Raw genomic sequence first — 23521 nt, forward strand, 5'->3', positions numbered from 1 at the left:
TGTTGTCAATTAAAACAAAAATAGATTTAAAAAAATTTTAAAACTTATTAACATAAAAAATAATTACTTGCACATAAAATACAAAAAAATCCATTGTAAAAAAATTATTGCACAAAAAAGTGTATACAGAATTAAAACAATGAAAGAATAATAAGTGCTTAATAGTTATTGAAAATAAAGTTCTACAGAAAAAACAAATGTTGAAATATTATATTAAATTGCTACACATTATCATAAGAATTGTCTTTAATAGTTGAGTAGTCAGAACTTGGTTTAATATTTTGGTAATGTTGTTGCGAAGTACTTGGTCCTGTGTTCTGTAAATTACAAAAATTATTACAAATTGTTTTACACTTTTTTCGATAGCAAAATAATAGTTTATTAAACTATTGTAGTAAATATCAACATTATTATCACCTCTGAAGGTGTTCCTAGACCCACTGGGGTTAATGTCAGATAGCCATCCTCACCTAAACATTAAAATACTTAGGAATTTCAAATAAAATTATATTACATAACATTGCTTTAATTTTTGTAAAAAAATAATAACTGGAGCTATGGTGGCATACCACGATTAAATTTACCTTTTACAACATTCACATTATTCTTGTAGTTTTCATAATTAGTTGAATGATTTGGTTTAACCTTAATGTAGAAAAATATAACTTACATGTTAATAAATAAAATAAATAATGTAAATCTTTTTCACAAAACTTATAGAGACATAATCATTTTAAAATGTAAATAGTACAAAAAAAAGTATATTAATATTTATATAAGGTGTTTAACCTACTTGTTGTTGTTGGTTTATTGTATTTCCCTGTATTGGTGATTCGCACAAACCTAAAAATAGAAATTATTTAGCTAACTTGCATTTAACAAGATGTTACTTATTAAATCATTTTCTTAAAACAACTATATATTTTAAAATTGATTTTTATTTTGCTGATGTTCAAATTGTGGTTTATAAAATTCTTCTTTTTAAACCGTTAATTAAATAAATTAAAAATACAAAAATAGCAAACCATTGTCATTCGGCGTAGGCAAATTGTGTTGTTGTCGTAGGTTGTTAAATTGTTTATCTAAAAATATATTTATTATTAAAACTAAAGTTAAGGTTAAAAAATTACAAAAACTTAAATTTATACCAAAATGGAAAAAATTAATGTAAAATAGTAACTTGATATTTAAACCAACGTTAATATACAAATAGACAAATCTAAAGACTGTGTAAATAATCAAATTAAAATTATACCTTTTCTACTTCGGCACCAAAGAAATAACAAAACTCCAGCCAAAATTACAACAACAGCAACAACAATAATAATAATTATATTTGTTGTGTCCAAACCCCCTGACTCACCAGGACCATTGGGGTCGATTGGTGTTGAATCAACAACATTAGCATTAAATTCAACAGAAAGTGGTTGAGTAGGAAATGTAGAGGATTGAATAGTTAATGTATAACTACCATTGTCAGCTTGTGATACCTAAATAAAATATAAAAATTATTTAGTTGAAAGGTGATAAAAAGCAATATATTTAATTAAGTTAAACTTAAATGAGTAAACACATGATTTACCCTATTTCTTGTAAATATAAAAGTCTGTGAGTCACTTATATTGGTGAGTGGGTTCATATTATCATTTGCAACATTATTTCCTGGTTTTTAAATATAAATATTAATATCACACAATGTAAGCTGCAATTTTATTTCTTACAAAATATTTCACAATAAACTTATAAAATTTAAAATAAACTCTTAAAACCTTCCCTTAATATTTAATAATAACAAACCATTTAAAGTAAGATTTGAAATGGTAGAAAGTGGATTGGAAATAAATTGAAGTGTACAAGTTCCAGTTTGATTGACAATCCAAGGTAATGAACATTCAACTTCTGTGGAGGGAGATGTTAGTCTGGGTAAATCTATTAAAAACAGTTAAAAGTTAAAACAAACAAACAAACAATTTAAGTTGAAAAAACATTAACACTTTAAGTTACAATTAAACCTACATTGTACACTTAGTGTTTCAATATTTGATCTTCCAGTTTGACTAAATTCCGGTAGTTGAGTAAATGAAGAATTTGCTTGACAATATACTTGCTTACCATTGTCAGATGCTGTTAAATTTGCTGTTGTAAAAGTTAAACCCTAAATATTCGTAGACCAAAATTAAGTAACAAAAGTTTTTCATTAACTATTGTATTTTTGTATGTAAACAAGTATTTACCACATCTTGTGAATAAGAAGTGTCTCCAATATAAAAAAAAAATGAAGTTGAACTAGGAATAACTTGATCATAATCACAAGTTAAATTCAATCTAGTTCCTTCAATCACTGCTTCAACTCCATTTAATATTACAGTTGGTGCTAAAAATTACAAAAAATTTTTTAAGAATTGCACATTTTATTTAATTGCAATGCATATTATCTTACTGTTAAATTAACCTGTCCAACATTGTAAATTATTTTGTCCACTCCACATTGCATTTGCCAAACAAGTAGTTGTATTAGATGTAAGTTGACTTTGATTTGAATAAAATAACTTTCCATTGTTAGAACAACTAAATGTTCCAACTGAGTTGTAAATTCTAGGTGTTGTAAGAACTTCAACATTGTATGGAAGAGAAGAATTGCAATCTAAAGGTAAATAGTTACTTTTACTAAATGAATTGTATTTACTAGTGGACCAAAAAAATTAAAATAAACTGGGCGACATACGATTTTTACGTTTTAAAGTGGTTGTTAATGTGTGTATTTTTTATTGCTAACAAAAAAAATTATAAAACAGCATTCTAGAAACAACAGCTAATTAACAACTAGAATTACATATAAACTGGTTGGCTTTCGACAAAAATAGTTTATATAGAAAAAAAGGATTTCCGTACAACATTAATTTTTAATGTATTTTAAAAGATTTGACATTCCTAAAAATTCTAGTTTGCAGGATACAATTTTGCAAGGTAAAAAAAATTAAAAGAAAGCATTAATGCTTTTAAGCAGGAGACCAATTTTTGTTTGTCCAAAACTTTAAAAGTGTCGCTAGATCAAAAATACATCTAATTCTAAAATTTAAAACCCATTGTTGAATTAAAAAGTTATTACTGTAATGCAAATAAAACAGCTAAAAAAATTAGAAAGCATGCAAATAAATAACTTTATCACATTAATAACATCAAATTTTGTAGTGCATAGATAGTCTTAGTGAACGAATTAAAAACTTAAATATTTATGTTTTGTTGTTAATTTTATATTTTAAACCTATTTAAGTTGTAGTTATAATAACTTAATAAAATTAAACCTAATTTGATAACAAAATAAAATTAACTTACCTTGTACATAAATGAACACAGGTAAATTTACAAAAATATTATTATCAGCTCCCTGTAAACACTGCATTGAAATATTCATGTTTGATGATAAAGGAAGTTTAAATGTAATTTGTGATGTAATGTAGGAAGAATCTTGTACACATGAAATAGTTTCATTTTCTTCATCACGAGGAGTACAACTTTCATATGAGGGTCGAAATGGAATTCCATCAAGCTCACCTTCATATTTCCATACACATGTGGCTGAAATATCAACTACCTCAAATCTTGCTTGTACAATAAAACCACTATAACTGGTTGCTAAAACACCAACTGGTGAACCATTTGTTACATCTGGGATGGTTGCAATAGTGTTTACAGCAAACACACCTTTAAATATATATAATATAAATTAAATTAAAAAAAATTAAAACCTTTAAAAACAAACAACAAATAAATGTGACAATAATTTAATTGTAAAATAAGTAAAATTATTTTGCATTATTTGGGTAATTATAACTTATTGTATTAAACAAATTTATATTTTTCTGTTTGTTGAAATTTAAATAAAAAATAAAACAAATATTAAAAGACTTACCTATATTGTTTAATAGAAAAAATACTAAACATTTAATGTGCATACTTCTTAAAATATAAGTTACCTCAATTTTTTAGAAAACATTCTAGATCGAAATCTTTTTGCATTTGTCAATCATTTAAAATAAATTGATATTAAGGGTATTTCCCATAGAGATACTAATATATACACTAGAGTGGGCTTCGCATCCATTTTGTGTCGCAAATTGAAGACTGATTTGCCATACTCGCCAGAGTTGCCAAAGCAAAATTTAAACTTTTAGATTGTTTTTAGGAAACTAAAATAAACATTTTTTTTACCTTTAATTTAATCTATTTAAATCATTGATCAATAAAAAAATGTTATATTTTCATTAAAAAGCGAATTTTCTTAATTTTTTATCATTTTAAAGTGGTCTTCCAAACCTGTGCCATAGAGGTCTACTGTTTAATAAATATTTGTAAGAATCGAAGTGTTTTACTTGTATAGTGCTATTTTATACATTTTTTTGAAATTTTTGTATTAACGTTGCTAGACAATTTTTAGATTTTAACATAAAAATAATAAGTAAATTGTTTAAAAATTGCAAATGGCAACTCTGGCCAGTATGGCAAATCGGCCTTCAATTTGCGACATTTTGCAGTGAACAACTGCCTAGCAACACCTACTCTAGTGTATATATTAGTATCTCTATGGTATTTCCCAACAAAATGAATAACAACGTTGCCAAACTTTTTTTACATAAACAAAATATTTCACAAATTTAAAAAAAACTTGCAAATTTGAAAACAATCAGTTTTTATTAGTGTGGCGTATTTTAAAATTATTTTAAATTATAATAAAACACTTCATTCAACTAAAGGATACTTTCCCAAACTTACAATATTGTTGTCAATTTAATTAATTTGGTATATATTGATAGATTAGCATTATAATTATTTAAACACATTATTAACATTTAATAATGCAAAACATACGCCAAAGATAATAAAATGATTGCACAATTATATATACAAAATAACTATTATAAAAATATAACAAAGTGCTTTTAAATATTGCAAATTAAATTTTACAAAATGAAACATAAAACTGAAATATTTTATTAACATGTCAAATATTATTATAAGGATCGTCTTTAATAGTTGAGTAGTCAGAAGTTGGTTTAAAATTTTGGTAGTGTTGTTGCGAAGTACTCGGCCCTGTGTTCTGTAAATTACAAAATTTTTGCAGCTAACAATTTTTTTAGTTAGAGAAATATATGTTAAGTATTGTACTGTAAAGTAATGTAACACTTCATTTACCAACAATAATAATAATACCTCTAAGAGTGTTTCTGGACCGAGTGGATTTAATGTCAAATACCCATCTTCACCTAAACAATAAAATATATGATAATTCAACTGATACTGTGGTAGCAAACATAAGATTTTAAAATTACCTTTTATGACATTCACATTATTCTTGTAGTTTTCATATTCAGTTGATTGATTTGGTTTAACCTTAATGTAGAAAAAAATTAATTAACACTGTAAATTTTTCACAAAACTTATACAAGTGTTTTCCAAAACTGTCATAATTTTAGAATGTAAATAGTACATAACATATTTAACCATATTTACTTGTTGATGTTGGTTTATTGTATTTCCCTGTATTGGTGATTCATACAAACCTAAAAATAGAAATAAGTTTACCTAATTTGCATTTTTACTGAATTTTTAACATGAATTAACAGGATGTTACTCATTAATTTAATTTCTTAAAAGAATTACTCTAAAACTGTTTTCTGTTTTGCTGACGTTTAAATTGTGGTTCCTAAAATATTCTATTTTTAATTCTTTAATAAATATATTAAAAATATAAAAATAGCATACCATTGTAATTATGCATAGACAAATTGTCTTGCTGTTGTGGGTTGTCAAATTGTTTATCTAAAAATATATTTAGTATTAAAACTAAAGTTTAGGTTAAAAAATTACAAAAACTTACGTTTATATTTAAATGAAAAAAATTTAATGTAAAATAGTAACTTGATATTTAAACCAACGTTAATATACAAATAGACAAATCTAAAGACTGTGTAAATAATCAAATTAAAATTATACCTTTTCTTCTTCGGCACCAAAGAAATAACAAAACTCCAGCCAAAATTACAACAACTACAACAATAATAATTATAATTGTTGTGTCCAAACCACCTGAACCACCAGGACCATTTGGGTCAATCGGTGTTGAATCAATAACTTTTACATCAAATTCAACAGAAAGTGGTTGAGTAGGAAATATGGTGGATTGAATAGTTAAAAAAAAATATAAAAAATATTTAGTTGAAAGGTGATAAAAAACAATATATTTAATTAAGTTAAACTTAAATGAGTAAATACATGATTTACCCTATTTCTTGTAAATGAAAAGGTCTGTGAGTCACTTATATTGGCAAGTGGGTTCATATTATCATTTGCAACATTACTTCCTGGTTTAAAAATATAAATAATAATATCACATATTGTAAACTGCAATTCAAATTCCTACAGAATAAATATTTCACAATCAACCTACTCAATTTAAATTATACTCTCAAAACTTTTCTTTATTTTTAATAATAACAAACCATTTAAAGTGAGACTTAAAATAGTAGAAATTGGATTGAAAATAAATTGAAGTGTGCAAGTTCCAGTTTGATTGACAACCCAAGGTAATGAACATTCTACTTCCGTGGGGCTAGATGTTAGTCTGGGTGAATCTATTGAAGAAGTTAGAAAAAAAAACAATTTCAGTCAAAAAAACATCCACACTTTAAGTCACACTAAACCTACATTGTACATTCAATGTGGCAATATTGGATCTTCCAATTTGACTAAATTCTGGTAGTTGAGTAAATGGTGAATTCGCTTGACAAAATACTTGCTTACCATTGTCAGATGCTGTTAAACTTGCTGTTGTTAAATTTGAACCCTAAAGATTTGTAAACCAAAATTAGGTACTAAAAGTTTTTCAATAACTATTGTATTTTTGTATGTAAACAAGTATTTACCACCACTTGTTGATTTGGAGTATCTTCAATATAAAAAGTAGATAAAGTTGCACTAAGAATAACTTGATCATAATCACAAGTTAAATTTAATTTATTTCCTTCAATTACTGTTTGAACCCCACTCAATGTCACAGTGGGTGCTAAAAATTACAAAATTTGTTTAAAAAAACTTGCCCTTACTGCAATGTATATTAAGTTAACTACATTTACCTGTCCAGCATTGTAAATTATTCTGTCCATTCCACATTGCATTTGCCAAACAAGTAGTTGTATCAGATGTTAGTTGACTTTCGTTTAAATAAAATAACTCTCCAATATTAGACAAGTAAATGTTCCAACTGAGTTGTAAATTCTAGATGTTGCAAGAACTTCAACATTATATGGAAAAGTAGAAGCACAGTCTAAAAAATGTTAAGTCTGTTATTATAGAATAATCTCTTTAAAAATATTTTTGTTAAACTGTTTTTAAACCTTTATCATCAAGTTGTTAAAAGTGATTTTAATGTTATAATATATCAAAGAAAAAAATATGATTTTTAAATGAAATAAATTTCAAATAATCTATGATATCAAACTAACTAACCTTGAACAATTATCATCCAAAATTGAGTTAAAACAGGTGTGCCACTATCAGTACATAATAAAGTAACATTAGATAAACTGTTAAGAGGTTGTAAAAAGGTGAGGTTAGAATAAATATTTCCATTTTCTATTACACAGGAGATTGAATTAGTGTTATAGCATTCGAATATTATGGCATTATAAAACTGTGTTGAACTTTTAGATTCAATCCAACTCCATGTACAAACACTAATACCAGCTGATTGTGGTATTGTAGCAATTACAATTAAACCTGTGTAACCTGTTGCCCAAACATCTCCATTTTGTGAAGGTGGAATTGTTGCTAGTTGAGCATTAACAACTATAAATAATTTTAAAAAATAGGTCAACCAGTCAAATGAAAAATTGTTTTACAAAAAAACTCTTTAATAATGTAAATATATAGTTAGCCATAGTTTTCTTTTCTCACCTATAAAGCTTTGCAAAAATGTTAAATAAGTTGAAATATATTCGCATTATTAAAAAAATAGTAACTTAAACCTTTTGTAACATACAAAATTAAAAAGATAACTTCCCTTCAGAACATAAGAATGTTGACATCAATAGATATCAAATTAATTTTAATAATATAGAAAATCAAAAATTATGTTTTATATTATTTACAACCTATTAATAATCAATTATATACAAAAAATTACTCACCTGCATAACTGAACAAAATATGCACAAAAATATAATAAAACGCAAAACTTTTATTCATTTTGATTCAGTTCTTCATTTATTTTTATCTATCAAGCTATTTTACATTTAGTTCATATAAGCGAAAACTTTAAATCCAATGTAACACAAAAAACTTTTTTGTTAATTAACTGAACGATTACGAATAAATTGTAAAATATTTACATAGCCATAAAAAGGGACTTCCTCAAATCTCAGAACAATATTGTCAGTTAAAACAAAAAAAGATTTAAAAAAACTTTTAAAACTTATTAACATAAAAAATAATTACTTGCACATAAAATACAAAAAAAATTATTGAACTAAAATTATTGCCAAAAAAAGTATTTACAGAATTAAAATGATGAAAGTATAATAAGTGCATATCACTAATGCAAATAAAGTTCTACAAAAGAAACAAATGTCGAAATATTATAATAAATTGCTACACATTATCATAACGATTGTCTTTAATAGTTGAGTAGTCAGAATTTGGTTTAAAATTTTGATAATGTTGTTGCGAGATACTTGGTCCAGTGTTCTGTAAATTACAAAAATACTACAAATTGTTTTACATTTATTTTTTCGATAGCAAAATAATAGTTTATTAAACTATTGTATTAAATATCAACAATATTATTATTACCTCTAAAGGTGTTCCTGGACCAACTGGGGTTAATGTCAGATACCCATCTTCACCTAAACATTAAAATACTTCCGAATTTCAAATAAAATTATATTACACAACATTGGTTTAATTTTTGTGAAAAACATAATAACTGGTACTATGGTAATGGTAGCATACGAAGATTAAAATTACCTTTTACAACATTTACATTATTCTTGTAGTTTTCATAATCAGTTGAATGATTTGGTTTAACCTTAATGTAAAAAAATATAACTAACATGTTAATAAATAAAATAAATAATGTAAATTTTTCACAAAACTTATAGAGACATAATTATTTTAAAAGGTAAACAGTACAAAAAAAAGTATATTAATATTTAAATAAGATATTGTAACCCACTTGGTGATGTTGGTTTATTGTATTTCCCTGTATTGGTGATTCATACAAACCTAAAAATAAAAATAATTTAGCTTATTTGCATTTTTACTGAATTTTCAACATAAATTAACAAGATGTTACTTATTAATTTTATTTTTTAAAACAATCACTTTAAAATTGATTTATATTTTGCTAATGTTTGAATTGTGGTTTATAAAATTCCTTCTTTTTAAACTGTTCATTAAAAAATTAAAAATACAAAAATAGCGAACCATTGTCATTATGCATAGGCAAAATGTCTTGCTGTTGTGGGTTGTCAAATTGTTTATCTAAAAATATATTTATTATTAAAACTAAAGTTTAGGTTAAAAAATTACAAAAACTTACATTTATATTTAAATGAAAAAAATTTAATGCAAAATAGTACCTTGATATTTAAATCAACGTTAATATACAAATAGACAAATCTAAAGACTGTGTAAATAATCAAATTCAAATTATACCTTTTCTTTTTCGAAACCAAAAGTATATTGAAACTCCAGCCACGATTGCAACAACAACAACTACAACAATAACAATTATAATTGTTGTGTCCAAACCACCTGAACCACCAGAACCATTTGGGTCAATTGGTGTTGAATCAACAACATTTACATTAAACTCAACAGAAAGTGGTTGAGTAGGAAATGTAGGGGATTGAATAGTTAATGTATAACTACCATTGTCAGCTTGTGATACCTAAATTACATTCAGCTTATATTTTATAAAAAAAAACATTATATTCAATTTATGTTTTAAGCAAATTAGATAAAACATGATTTACCTTATTTCTTGTAAATGTAAAAGTCTGTGAGTCACTTATATTGGTGAGTGGGTTCATATTATCATTTGTAACATTATTTCCTGGTTTAAAAATATAAATAATTAAATCACACATTGTAAACTGCAATTTTATTCTTACAAAATACTGAACAATTAACCTATAAAATTTAAAATAAACTCTTAAAACTTTCTTTTAATATTTAATAATAACAAACCTTTTAAAGCAAGATTTGAAATATTAGAAGGTGGATTGGAAATAAATTGAAGTGTGCAAGTTCCAGTTTGATTGACAACCCAAGGTAATGAACATTCAACTTCTGTGGGGGGAGATGTTAGTCTGGATGAATCTATTAAAAAAGTTAAAAGTTAAAACAAACAAACAAGTTCAGTTAAAAAAAACATTCAAACTTTAAGTTACACTTAAACTTACATTGTACATTAAGTGTGGCAATATTCGATCTTCCAGTTTGACTTAATTCTGGTAGTTGAGTAAATGGAGAATTTGCTTGACAATATACTTGCTTACCATTGTCAGATGCTGTTAAACTTGCTGTTGTAAAAGTTGAACCCTAAAAATTTGTAAACCACAAAATTTAGTATCAAAAGGCCTTTCATTAACTATTATATTTGTGTCTGTACAAAATAAACAATTAATTACAACATCTTGTCGATTGGGAGTATTTCCAACATAAAAAGTAGATGAAGTTGCATTAGGAATAACTTGATCATAATCACAAGTTAAATTCAATCCATTTCCTTCAATTACTGTTTGAACTCCATTTAATGTTACAGTGGGTGCTAGTAATTTTATGCATTTTTAAAAAAATGCTAGTAATTTTATGCATATTTTAAAAAATGTAATATATTTTTTATCAACTGTAGTGTTCTAACTACCAGAAGTGTGTTGTAGAGGTACGAACAAAAGCCACACCACATGAGGTGGTGGGTTTAATCCCCACTGCCCTCATGCTGTAGCGCCCTTGAGTAAGGTGCTACAAACGATATAAACTTCTGCTGAGCCAGCACTTAATTAGCAGCATAATTACCAGGAAGTATAGTCTCTATAATATCCCAAACTGCCACAGGCAACTCGAAACTGGGTCAGAGTAACTGATGACTCTATGTTTGGGTCGCTCATTCAACCTTCCCACATCAAGGATAAAGATTTTTAAAAAAACACTACCTGTCCAGCATTGTAAATTATTTTGTCCACTCCACATTGCATTTGCCAAACAAGTAGTTGTATTAGAAGTTAGTTGACTTTCATTTAAATAAAATAACTCTCCGTTGTTATAACAACTAAATGTTCCAACCGAGTTGTAAGTTTTAGATGTTGCAAGAACTTTGACATTGTATGGAAGAGATGAATTACAATCTTATAATGGGGTTAAATTTTATATTTTTTAGTCATTCCAAAAATACCTTTAGTGATATTTAAATGTTGCTATTTTGTTGTTCAATTGGTTAAAATTACTAAACAACTCACTACATTTTTAAAATAATTAATTTACCTATTTAAAATAAACATACAATGAATTTTTTTTTACAAAGAAACAGATTTAGTATAATTTAAAAAAGATGTCATTACCAACAACGTTTAGGTTCACATTTAAAGGGGTGCTACCAGCTGCACCAAAAAAACTAATGTTTGCATCTGTAGAACTCAATCGATGCAGAAATAAAAAAGTTGTAATTTGTATTTCACTTACTCCAAAAGTAATGTTCTTATAACTGTATAAATATAAATATTTTAATTAGTTATGTATTATTGAAATGTGCTATTTTAATATTAAATTTTAAAAATTTATACAAACATAATTTTACAATCAATTATATGGTGCTAACTTAAATGAAAAATGGTTTAAAGGTGTTTTTTTCGCACAAAATGCTAATATATAAAAATACATGTTTAATATTATATAAGCTACCTTATAGTTGCTCGATCACCTAAGATGTTATCTGAATCATAAGCAACTACAACTTCACCACTTATATATCCTACTACTCCAACATATATCTGTAAATAAATTTAAATACATAAATGTTGTTAAGTTTAATTAAATTAAAAAAAAGCTTCTTACAGCGGTTTTATCTACAAGCCTAATATTAAGTAATTACACACTTTGGCCCGTCAACATTTCAGCTACCGGAAAAAAATTGTGTTTTTGTATACTTATAAACAGTTTTTGAGATAGTATTTAAAATAAAACTAGCATTAATTCAGACTGGCTTCCACTCGTTGTTTTGAAAAAAAAAGAGTAAGGGGTCTTGGCCAAAGTGTCTGGCCTTTCTAATATTGTAGAGTGTAATAATAAATGTATAAGTATACCCCATTAACTCTCCAAGAAATAAAAGTTGAAGGTGGTATAGAAACATTACCACTTGCTGTAACACTTGAGTTTATTGATTGAAATGGAAATGATGAAAGTAAAATCTCATCACTTAATATTGTTTGTGCATCTGTTAAAACATGCAAGTAGTTACATCTAATAGTTTAATTATACAAAGCTAATTACTAAATGATATTATCAAAATAACTAAGTTTATTATTTACGTAACATTATAAGAGTAAAACAAACTAGTTTGTTAAAAAAAATTACTCACCTGCAAAACTCCAAAATAATTGTACAACTACTAAATAAAAAATAAAACTTTTAATCATTTTGTTCCAGTTTAATATATTGTTTTCTTTATTTATTGCATCTCAAGTATTTTACAGTGTGTTTATAATAGTGAACAAACATAACACAATAAACTTTTCTTTTATTTGACAAATGATTAATAGTAAATTGTTAAATATGTACATAAGCAGTGAAATGGGATTTTCCCAAATCTCAGAACAGTGTTGTCAATTAAAATAAAATATATTTAAGAAAAATTATAAAACTTATTAACACAGAAAAATAATTACTTGCACATAAAATACAAAAAATCCATTAAACTAAAATTATTGCACAAAAAAGTGTATACAGAATTAAAACAATAAAAGAATAATAAGTGCTTAATTGTTATTGCAAATAAAGTTCTACAGAAAAAAAAATGTTGAAATATTACAACAAATTGCTACACATTATCATAAGGATTGTCTTTAATGGTTGAGTAGTCAGAATTTGGTTTAATATTTTGGTAATGTTGTTGCGAGGTACTTGGTCCTGTCTTCTGTGAATTACAAAAATTATTACAAATTGCTTTACATTTTTTTTTCGATAGCAAAAAAATAGTTTAATAAACTACTGTAGTAAATATCAACAATATTATTACCTCTGAAGGTGTTCCTAGACCCATTGGGGTTAATGTTAGTAAGCCATCCTCACCTTAACATTTGAATACTTCAGAATTTCAAATAAAATTATGTTACATAAAATTACTTTAATTTTCATAAAAAAAATGATAACTGGTACTATAGTAGCAACCAAGAATAAAATTACCTTTTACAACATTCACATTATTCTTGTAGTTTTCATAATCAGTTGATTGATTTGATTTAACCTTAATGTAGAAAAATATAAATAAAGTGTTAATAAATAGCATAACTAACATAAATATTTTTCACAAAACTTATAGAGACATAATCATTTTAAAATGTAAATAGCACAAAAACAAAAATATATAAATATTTAAATAAGATTTTGTAACCCACTTGTTGATATTGGTTTATTGTATTTCCCTGTATTGGTGATTCATACAAACCTAAAAATAGAAATAACTTAGTTTACTTCCATTTTTAACATGAATTAACATGATGTTACTCATTAATTTAATTTCTTAAAAGAATTACTTTATAACTGATTTTTATTTTGCTGATGTTTAAATTGTGGTTTATAAAATTCTTCTTTTTAAAGTGTTCATTAAATAGATTAAAAATACAAAAATAGCAAACCATTGTCATTATGCATAGGCAAATTGTCTTGCTGTTGTGGGTTGTCAAATTGTTTATCTAAAAATATATTAAATATTAAAACTAAAGTTTAGGTTAAAAAATTACAAAAACTTACATTTATATTTAAATAAAAAAAATTTAATGTAAAATAGTAACTTGATATTTAAACCAATGTTAATATACAAATAGACAAATCTAAAGACTGTGTAAATAATCAAATTCAAATTATACCTTTTCTTCTTCGGCACCAAATAAATGACAAAACTCCAGCCAAAATTACAACAACAAAAACTACAACAATAATAATTATAATTGTTGTGTCCAAACCACCTGAACCACCAGGACCATTTGGGTCAATCGGTGTTGAATCAATAACTTTTACATCAAATTCAACAGAAAGTGGTTGAGTAGGAAATATGGTGGATTGAATAGTTAAAAAAAAATATAAAAAATATTTAGTTGAAAGGTGATAAAAAACAATATATTTAATTAAGTTAAACTTAAATGAGTAAATACATGATTTACCCTATTTCTTGTAAATGAAAAGGTCTGTGAGTCACTTATATTGGCAAGTGGGTTCATATTATCATTTGCAACATTACTTCCTGGTTTAAAAATATAAATAATAATATCACATATTGTAAACTGCAATTCAAATTCCTACAGAATAAATATTTCACAATCAACCTACTCAATTTAAATTATACTCTCAAAACTTTTCTTTATTTTTAATAATAACAAACCATTTAAAGTGAGACTTAAAATAGTAGAAATTGGATTGAAAATAAATTGAAGTGTGCAAGTTCCAGTTTGATTGACAACCCAAGGTAATGAACATTCTACTTCCGTGGGGCTAGATGTTAGTCTGGGTGAATCTATTGAAGAAGTTAGAAAAAAAAACAATTTCAGTCAAAAAAACATCCACACTTTAAGTCACACTAAACCTACATTGTACATTCAATGTGGCAATATTGGATCTTCCAATTTGACTAAATTCTGGTAGTTGAGTAAATGGTGAATTCGCTTGACAAAATACTTGCTTACCATTGTCAGATGCTGTTAAACTTGCTGTTGTTAAATTTGAACCCTAAAGATTTGTAAACCAAAATTAGGTACTAAAAGTTTTTCAATAACTATTGTATTTTTGTATGTAAACAAGTATTTACCACCACTTGTTGATTTGGAGTATCTTCAATATAAAAAGTAGATAAAGTTGCACTAAGAATAACTTGATCATAATCACAAGTTAAATTTAATTTATTTCCTTCAATTACTGTTTGAACCCCACTCAATGTCACAGTGGGTGCTAAAAATTACAAAATTTGTTTAAAAAAACTTGCCCTTACTGCAATGTATATTAAGTTAACTACATTTACCTGTCCAGCATTGTAAATTATTCTGTCCATTCCACATTGCATTTGCCAAACAAGTAGTTGTATCAGATGTTAGTTGACTTTCGTTTAAATAAAATAACTCTCCAATATTAGACAAGTAAATGTTCCAACTGAGTTGTAAATTCTAGATGTTGCAAGAACTTCAACATTATATGGAAAAGTAGAAGCACAGTCTAAAAAATGTTAAGTCTGTTATTATAGAATAATCTCTTTAAAAATATTTTTGTTAAACTGTTTTTAAACCTTTATCATCAAGTTGTTAAAAGTGATTTTAATGTTATAATATATCAAAGAAAAAAATATGATTTTTAAATGAAATAAATTTCAAATAATCTATGATATCAAACTAACTAACCTTGAACAATTATCATCCAAAATTGAGTTAAAACAGGTGTGCCACTATCAGTACATAATAAAGTAACATTAGATAAACTGTTAAGAGGTTGTAAAAAGGTGAGGTTAGAATAAATATTTCCATTTTCTATTACACAGGAGATTGAATTAGTGTTATAGCATTCGAATATTATGGCATTATAAAACTGTGTTGAACTTTTAGATTCAATCCAACTCCATGTACAAACACTAATACCAGCTGATTGTGGTATTGTAGCAATTACAATTAAACCTGTGTAACCTGTTGCCCAAACATCTCCATTTTGTGAAGGTGGAATTGTTGCTAGTTGAGCATTAACAACTATAAATAATTTTAAAAAATAGGTCAACCAGTCAAATGAAAAATTGTTTTACAAAAAAACTCTTTAATAATGTAAATATATAGTTAGCCATAGTTTTCTTTTCTCACCTATAAAGCTTTGCAAAAATGTTAAATAAGTTGAAATATATTCGCATTATTAAAAAAATAGTAACTTAAACCTTTTGTAACATACAAAATTAAAAAGATAACTTCCCTTCAGAACATAAGAATGTTGACATCAATAGATATCAAATTAATTTTAATAATATAGAAAATCAAAAATTATGTTTTATATTATTTACAACCTATTAATAATCAATTATATACAAAAAATTACTCACCTGCATAACTGAACAAAATATGCACAAAAATATAATAAAACGCAAAACTTTTATTCATTTTGATTCAGTTCTTCATTTATTTTTATCTATCAAGCTATTTTACATTTAGTTCATATAAGCGAAAACTTTAAATCCAATGTAACACAAAAAACTTTTTTGTTAATTAACTGAACGATTACGAATAAATTGTAAAATATTTACATAGCCATAAAAAGGGACTTCCTCAAATCTCAGAACAATATTGTCAGTTAAAACAAAAAAAGATTTAAAAAAACTTTTAAAACTTATTAACATAAAAAATAATTACTTGCACATAAAATACAAAAAAAATTATTGAACTAAAATTATTGCCAAAAAAAGTATTTACAGAATTAAAATGATGAAAGTATAATAAGTGCATATCACTAATGCAAATAAAGTTCTACAAAAGAAACAAATGTCGAAATATTATAATAAATTGCTACACATTATCATAACGATTGTCTTTAATAGTTGAGTAGTCAGAATTTGGTTTAAAATTTTGATAATGTTGTTGCGAGATACTTGGTCCAGTGTTCTGTAAATTACAAAAATACTACAAATTGTTTTACATTTATTTTTTCGATAGCAAAATAATAGTTTATTAAACTATTGTATTAAATATCAACAATATTATTATTACCTCTAAAGGTGTTCCTGGACCAACTGGGGTTAATGTCAGATACCCATCTTCACCTAAACATTAAAATACTTCCGAATTTCAAATAAAATTATATTACACAACATTGGTTTAATTTTTGTGAAAAACATAATAACTGGTACTATGGTAATGGTAGCATACGAAGATTAAAATTACCTTTTACAACATTTACATTATTCTTGTAGTTTTCATAATCAGTTGAATGATTTGGTTTAACCTTAATGTAAAAAAATATAACTAACATGTTAATAAATAAAATAAATAATGTAAATTTTTCACAAAACTTATAGAGACATAATTATTTTAAAAGGTAAACAGTACAAAAAAAAGTATATTAATATTTAAATAAGATATTGTAACCCACTTGGTGATGTTGGTTTATTGTATTTCCCTGTATTGGTGATTCATACAAACCTAAAAATAAAAATAATTTAGCTTATTTGCATTTTTACTGAATTTTCAACATAAATTAACAAGATGTTACTTATTAATTTTATTTTTTAAAACAATCACTTTAAAATTGATTTATATTTTGCTAATGTTTGAATTGTGGTTTATAAAATTCCTTCTTTTTAAACTGTTCATTAAAAAATTAAAAATACAAAAATAGCGAACCATTGTCATTATGCATAGGCAAAATGTCTTGCTGTTGTGGGTTGTCAAATTGTTTATCTAAAAATATATTTATTATTAAAACTAAAGTTTAGGTTAAAAAATTACAAAAACTTACATTTATATTTAAATGAAAAAAATTTAATGCAAAATAGTACCTTGATATTTAAATCAACGTTAATATACAAATAGACAAATCTAAAGACTGTGTAAATAATCAAATTCAAATTATACCTTTTCTTTTTCGAAACCAAAAGTATATTGAAACTCCAGCCACGATTGCAACAACAACAACTACAACAATAACAATTATAATTGTTGTGTCCAAACCACCTGAACCACCAGAACCATTTGGGTCAATTGGTGTTGAATCAACAACATTTACATTAAACTCAACAGAAAGTGGTTGAGTAGGAAATGTAGGGGATTGAATAGTTAATGTATAACTACCATTGTCAGCTTGTGATACCTAAATTACATTCAGCTTATATTTTATAAAAAAAAACATTATATTCAATTTATGTTTTAAGCAAATTAGATAAAACATGATTTACCTTATTTCTTGTAAATGTAAAAGTCTGTGAGTCACTTATATTGGTGAGTGGGTTCATATTATCATTTGTAACATTATTTCCTGGTTTAAAAATATAAATAATTAAATCACACATTGTAAACTGCAATTTTATTCTTACAAAATACTGAACAATTAACCTATAAAATTTAAAATAAACTCTTAAAACTTTCTTTTAATATTTAATAATAACAAACCTTTTAAAGCAAGATTTGAAATATTAGAAGGTGGATTGGAAATAAATTGAAGTGTGCAAGTTCCAGTTTGATTGACAACCCAAGGTAATGAACATTCAACTTCTGTGGGGGGAGATGTTAGTCTGGATGAATCTATTAAAAAAGTTAAAAGTTAAAACAAACAAACAAGTTCAGTTAAAAAAAACATTCAAACTTTAAGTTACACTTAAACTTACATTGTACATTAAGTGTGGCAATATTCAATCTTCCAGTTTGACTTAATTCTGGTAGTTGAGTAAATGGAGAATTTGCTTGACAATATACTTGCTTACCATTGTCAGATGCTGTTAAACTTGCTGTTGTAAAAGTTGAACCCTAAAAATTTGTAAACCACAAAATTTAGTATCAAAAGGCCTTTCATTAACTATTATATTTGTGTCTGTACAAAATAAACAATTAATTACAACATCTTGTCGATTGGGAGTATTTCCAACATAAAAAGTAGATGAAGTTGCATTAGGAATAACTTGATCATAATCACAAGTTAAATTCAATCCATTTCCTTCAATTACTGTTTGAACTCCATTTAATGTTACAGTGGGTGCTAGTAATTTTATGCATTTTTAAAAAAATGCTAGTAATTTTATGCATATTTTAAAAAATGTAATATATTTTTTATCAACTGTAGTGTTCTAACTACCAGAAGTGTGTTGTAGAGGTACGAACAAAAGCCACACCACATGAGGTGGTGGGTTTAATCCCCACTGCCCTCATGCTGTAGCGCCCTTGAGTAAGGTGCTACAAACGATATAAACTTCTGCTGAGCCAGCACTTAATTAGCAGCATAATTACCAGGAAGTATAGTCTCTATAATATCCCAAACTGCCACAGGCAACTCGAAACTGGGTCAGAGTAACTGATGACTCTATGTTTGGGTCGCTCATTCAACCTTCCCACATCAAGGATAAAGATTTTTAAAAAAACACTACCTGTCCAGCATTGTAAATTATTTTGTCCACTCCACATTGCATTTGCCAAACAAGTAGTTGTATTAGAAGTTAGTTGACTTTCATTTAAATAAAATAACTCTCCGTTGTTATAACAACTAAATGTTCCAACCGAGTTGTAAGTTTTAGATGTTGCAAGAACTTTGACATTGTATGGAAGAGATGAATTACAATCTTATAATGGGGTTAAATTTTATATTTTTTAGTCATTCCAAAAATACCTTTAGTGATATTTAAATGTTGCTATTTTGTTGTTCAATTGGTTAAAATTACTAAACAACTCACTACATTTTTAAAATAATTAATTTACCTATTTAAAATAAACATACAATGAATTTTTTTTTACAAAGAAACAGATTTAGTATAATTTAAAAAAGATGTCATTACCAACAACGTTTAGGTTCACATTTAAAGGGGTGCTACCAGCTGCACCAAAAAAACTAATGTTTGCATCTGTAGAACTCAATCGATGCAGAAATAAAAAAGTTGTAATTTGTATTTCACTTACTCCAAAAGTAATGTTCTTATAACTGTATAAATATAAATATTTTAATTAGTTATGTATTATTGAAATGTGCTATTTTAATATTAAATTTTAAAAATTTATACAAACATAATTTTACAATCAATTATATGGTGCTAACTTAAATGAAAAATGGTTTAAAGGTGTTTTTTTCGCACAAAATGCTAATATATAAAAATACATGTTTAATATTATATAAGCTACCTTATAGTTGCTCGATCACCTAAGATGTTATCTGAATCATAAGCAACTACAACTTCACCACTTATATATCCTACTACTCCAACATATATCTGTAAATAAATTTAAATACATAAATGTTGTTAAGTTTAATTAAATTAAAAAAAAGCTTCTTACAGCGGTTTTATCTACAAGCCTAATATTAAGTAATTACACACTTTGGCCCGTCAACATTTCAGCTACCGGAAAAAAATTGTGTTTTTGTATACTTATAAACAGTTTTTGAGATAGTATTTAAAATAAAACTAGCATTAATTCAGACTGGCTTCCACTCGTTGTTTTGAAAAAAAAAGAGTAAGGGGTCTTGGCCAAAGTGTCTGGCCTTTCTAATATTGTAGAGTGTAATAATAAATGTATAAGTATACCCCATTAACTCTCCAAGAAATAAAAGTTGAAGGTGGTATAGAAACATTACCACTTGCTGTAACACTTGAGTTTATTGATTGAAATGGAAATGATGAAAGTAAAATCTCATCACTTAATATTGTTTGTGCATCTGTTAAAACATGCAAGTAGTTACATCTAATAGTTTAATTATACAAAGCTAATTACTAAATGATATTATCAAAATAACTAAGTTTATTATTTACGTAACATTATAAGAGTAAAACAAACTAGTTTGTTAAAAAAAATTACTCACCTGCAAAACTCCAAAATAATTGTACAACTACTAAATAAAAAATAAAACTTTTAATCATTTTGTTCCAGTTTAATATATTGTTTTCTTTATTTATTGCATCTCAAGTATTTTACAGTGTGTTTATAATAGTGAACAAACATAACACAATAAACTTTTCTTTTATTTGACAAATGATTAATAGTAAATTGTTAAATATGTACATAAGCAGTGAAATGGGATTTTCCCAAATCTCAGAACAGTGTTGTCAATTAAAATAAAATATATTTAAGAAAAATTATAAAACTTATTAACACAGAAAAATAATTACTTGCACATAAAATACAAAAAATCCATTAAACTAAAATTATTGCACAAAAAAGTGTATACAGAATTAAAACAATAAAAGAATAATAAGTGCTTAATTGTTATTGCAAATAAAGTTCTACAGAAAAAAAAATGTTGAAATATTACAACAAATTGCTACACATTATCATAAGGATTGTCTTTAATGGTTGAGTAGTCAGAATTTGGTTTAATATTTTGGTAATGTTGTTGCGAGGTACTTGGTCCTGTCTTCTGTGAATTACAAAAATTATTACAAATTGCTTTACATTTTTTTTTCGATAGCAAAAAAATAGTTTAATAAACTACTGTAGTAAATATCAACAATATTATTACCTCTGAAGGTGTTCCTAGACCCATTGGGGTTAATGTTAGTAAGCCATCCTCACCTTAACATTTGAATACTTCAGAATTTCAAATAAAATTATGTTACATAAAATTACTTTAATTTTCATAAAAAAAATGATAACTGGTACTATAGTAGCAACCAAGAATAAAATTACCTTTTACAACATTCACATTATTCTTGTAGTTTTCATAATCAGTTGATTGATTTGATTTAACCTTAATGTAGAAAAATATAAATAAAGTGTTAATAAATAGCATAACTAACATAAATATTTTTCACAAAACTTATAGAGACATAATCATTTTAAAATGTAAATAGCACAAAAACAAAAATATATAAATATTTAAATAAGATTTTGTAACCCACTTGTTGATATTGGTTTATTGTATTTCCCTGTATTGGTGATTCATACAAACCTAAAAATAGAAATAACTTAGTTTACTTCCATTTTTAACATGAATTAACATGATGTTACTCATTAATTTAATTTCTTAAAAGAATTACTTTATAACTGATTTTTATTTTGCTGATGTTTAAATTGTGGTTTATAAAATTCTTCTTTTTAAAGTGTTCATTAAATAGATTAAAAATACAAAAATAGCAAACCATTGTCATTATGCATAGGCAAATTGTCTTGCTGTTGTGGGTTGTCAAATTGTTTATCTAAAAATATATTAAATATTAAAACTAAAGTTTAGGTTAAAAAATTACAAAAACTTACATTTATATTTAAATAAAAAAAATTTAATGTAAAATAGTAACTTGATATTTAAACCAATGTTAATATACAAATAGACAAATCTAAAGACTGTGTAAATAATCAAATTCAAATTATACCTTTTCTTCTTCGGCACCAAATAAATGACAAAACTCCAGCCAAAATTACAACAACAAAAACTACAACAATAATAATTATAATTGTTGTGTCCAAACCACCTGAACCACCAGGACCATTTGGGTCAATTGGTGTTGAGTTAACAACATTTACATTAAATTCAACAGAAAGTGGTTGTGTAGGAAATGTAGGAGATTGAATAGTTAATGTATAACTACCATTGTCAGCTTGTGATACCTAAATAACATTCAACTTATATTTTATAAAACAAAATTAATAAAAAAAAAATATATTTGATTGGGTTAAACTTAGCAATACATTTGGTAATACCATTATTTTTAATGTTTAAGCAATTGAGTTAACACATGATTTACCTTATTTCTTGTAAATAAAAAGGTCTGTGAGTCACTTATATTGGTGAGTGGGTTCATATTATCATTTGCAACATTACTTCCTGGTTTAAAAATACAAATAATAATATCACACATTGTAAACTGCAATTCAAATTCTTACAAAATAAATATTTCACAATCAACCTACACAATTTAAATTAAACTCTTAAAACTTTTCTTTGACATTTAATAATAACAAACCATTTAAAGTAAGATTTAAAATAAGAGAAAGTGGATTGGAAATAAATTGAAGTGTGCAAGTTCCAGTTTGATTGACAACCCAAGATAATGAACATTCAACTTCTGTGGGGGGGGGGGGGTGTTAGTCTGGGTGAATCTATTAAAACAGTTAAAGTTAAAACAAATAAACAATTTTAGTTAAAAAAACATCCATACTTTAAGTTACACTTAAACTTACATTGTACATTTAGTGTAGAAATATTTGATCTTCCAGTTTGACTAAATTCCGGTAGTTGAGTAAATGGAGAATTTGCTTGACAATATACTTGCTTACCATTGTCAAATGCTGTTAAATTTGCTGTTGTAAAAGTTAAACCCTAAATATTCGTAGACCAAAATTAAGTAACAAAAGTTTTTCATATTGTATTTTTGTATGTAAACAAGTATTTACCACATCTTGTTGATTTGGAGTTTCTCCAATATAAAAAGTAGATAAAGTTGCATTAGGAATAACTTGATCATAATCACAAGTTAAATCTAATGTATTTCCTTCAATCAATGTTCGAACTTCACTTAATGTCACTGTGGGTGCTAAAAATTACAAAATTTATTTAAGAAACTTGCCCTTACTGCAATGTATATTAAGTTAAATACATT

The 23521-nt window shown here is 25.8% G+C and overlaps 3 protein-coding genes across 5 annotated transcripts; all 3 read right to left on the reverse strand.

Moving 5' to 3' along the window:
• Positions 1-9: 9 nt before the first annotated feature.
• LOC145753853 (uncharacterized) lies at positions 10-4110 on the reverse strand. Its single transcript, XM_082570353.1, has 13 exons — positions 3978-4110; positions 3337-3705; positions 2453-2644; positions 2235-2374; positions 2017-2155; positions 1798-1929; positions 1583-1662; positions 1256-1490; positions 1026-1082; positions 794-843; positions 585-645; positions 418-470; positions 10-317 (listed from the first exon to the last, which is right to left on the reverse strand). The coding sequence occupies exons 2-13, from the start codon at positions 3413-3415 to the stop codon at positions 222-224; spliced, it is 1314 nt and encodes a 437-aa protein (XP_082426479.1). The 5' UTR covers positions 3416-3705; positions 3978-4110; the 3' UTR covers positions 10-221.
• Positions 4111-8405: 4295 nt separating this feature from the next.
• On the reverse strand, positions 8406-12772 carry LOC145753841 (uncharacterized). 2 transcript variants are annotated; one of them, XM_082570325.1, is made up of 15 exons: positions 12635-12772; positions 12360-12490; positions 11959-12047; positions 11619-11761; positions 11214-11405; positions 10689-10828; positions 10461-10599; positions 10246-10377; positions 10032-10111; positions 9712-9946; positions 9481-9537; positions 9230-9279; positions 9022-9082; positions 8848-8900; positions 8406-8742 (listed from the first exon to the last, which is right to left on the reverse strand). In XM_082570325.1, the coding sequence occupies exons 1-15, from the start codon at positions 12690-12692 to the stop codon at positions 8647-8649; spliced, it is 1656 nt and encodes a 551-aa protein (XP_082426451.1). In that variant the 5' UTR covers positions 12693-12772; the 3' UTR covers positions 8406-8646. The 2 variants fall into 2 exon arrangements, with proteins under 2 accessions (XP_082426451.1, XP_082426450.1); XM_082570324.1 differs by having other exon boundaries at positions 8406-8760.
• A 3786-nt stretch (positions 12773-16558) lies between these two features.
• Positions 16559-20925, reverse strand: LOC145753843 (uncharacterized). Of its 2 annotated transcripts, none has more exons than XM_082570327.1 (15): positions 20788-20925; positions 20513-20643; positions 20112-20200; positions 19772-19914; positions 19367-19558; positions 18842-18981; positions 18614-18752; positions 18399-18530; positions 18185-18264; positions 17865-18099; positions 17634-17690; positions 17383-17432; positions 17175-17235; positions 17001-17053; positions 16559-16895 (listed from the first exon to the last, which is right to left on the reverse strand). In XM_082570327.1, exons 1-15 carry the CDS (start codon positions 20843-20845, stop codon positions 16800-16802), a joined length of 1656 nt encoding a protein of 551 aa, XP_082426453.1. In that variant the 5' UTR covers positions 20846-20925; the 3' UTR covers positions 16559-16799. The 2 variants fall into 2 exon arrangements, with proteins under 2 accessions (XP_082426453.1, XP_082426452.1); XM_082570326.1 differs by having other exon boundaries at positions 16559-16913.
• Positions 20926-23521: the final 2596 nt, after the last annotated feature.

Source organism: Corella eumyota, chromosome 5 (assembly GCF_963082875.1).
Source record: "Corella eumyota chromosome 5, kaCorEumy4.1, whole genome shotgun sequence".
In the NCBI taxonomy this organism is placed as follows: domain Eukaryota; kingdom Metazoa; phylum Chordata; class Ascidiacea; order Phlebobranchia; family Corellidae; genus Corella; species Corella eumyota.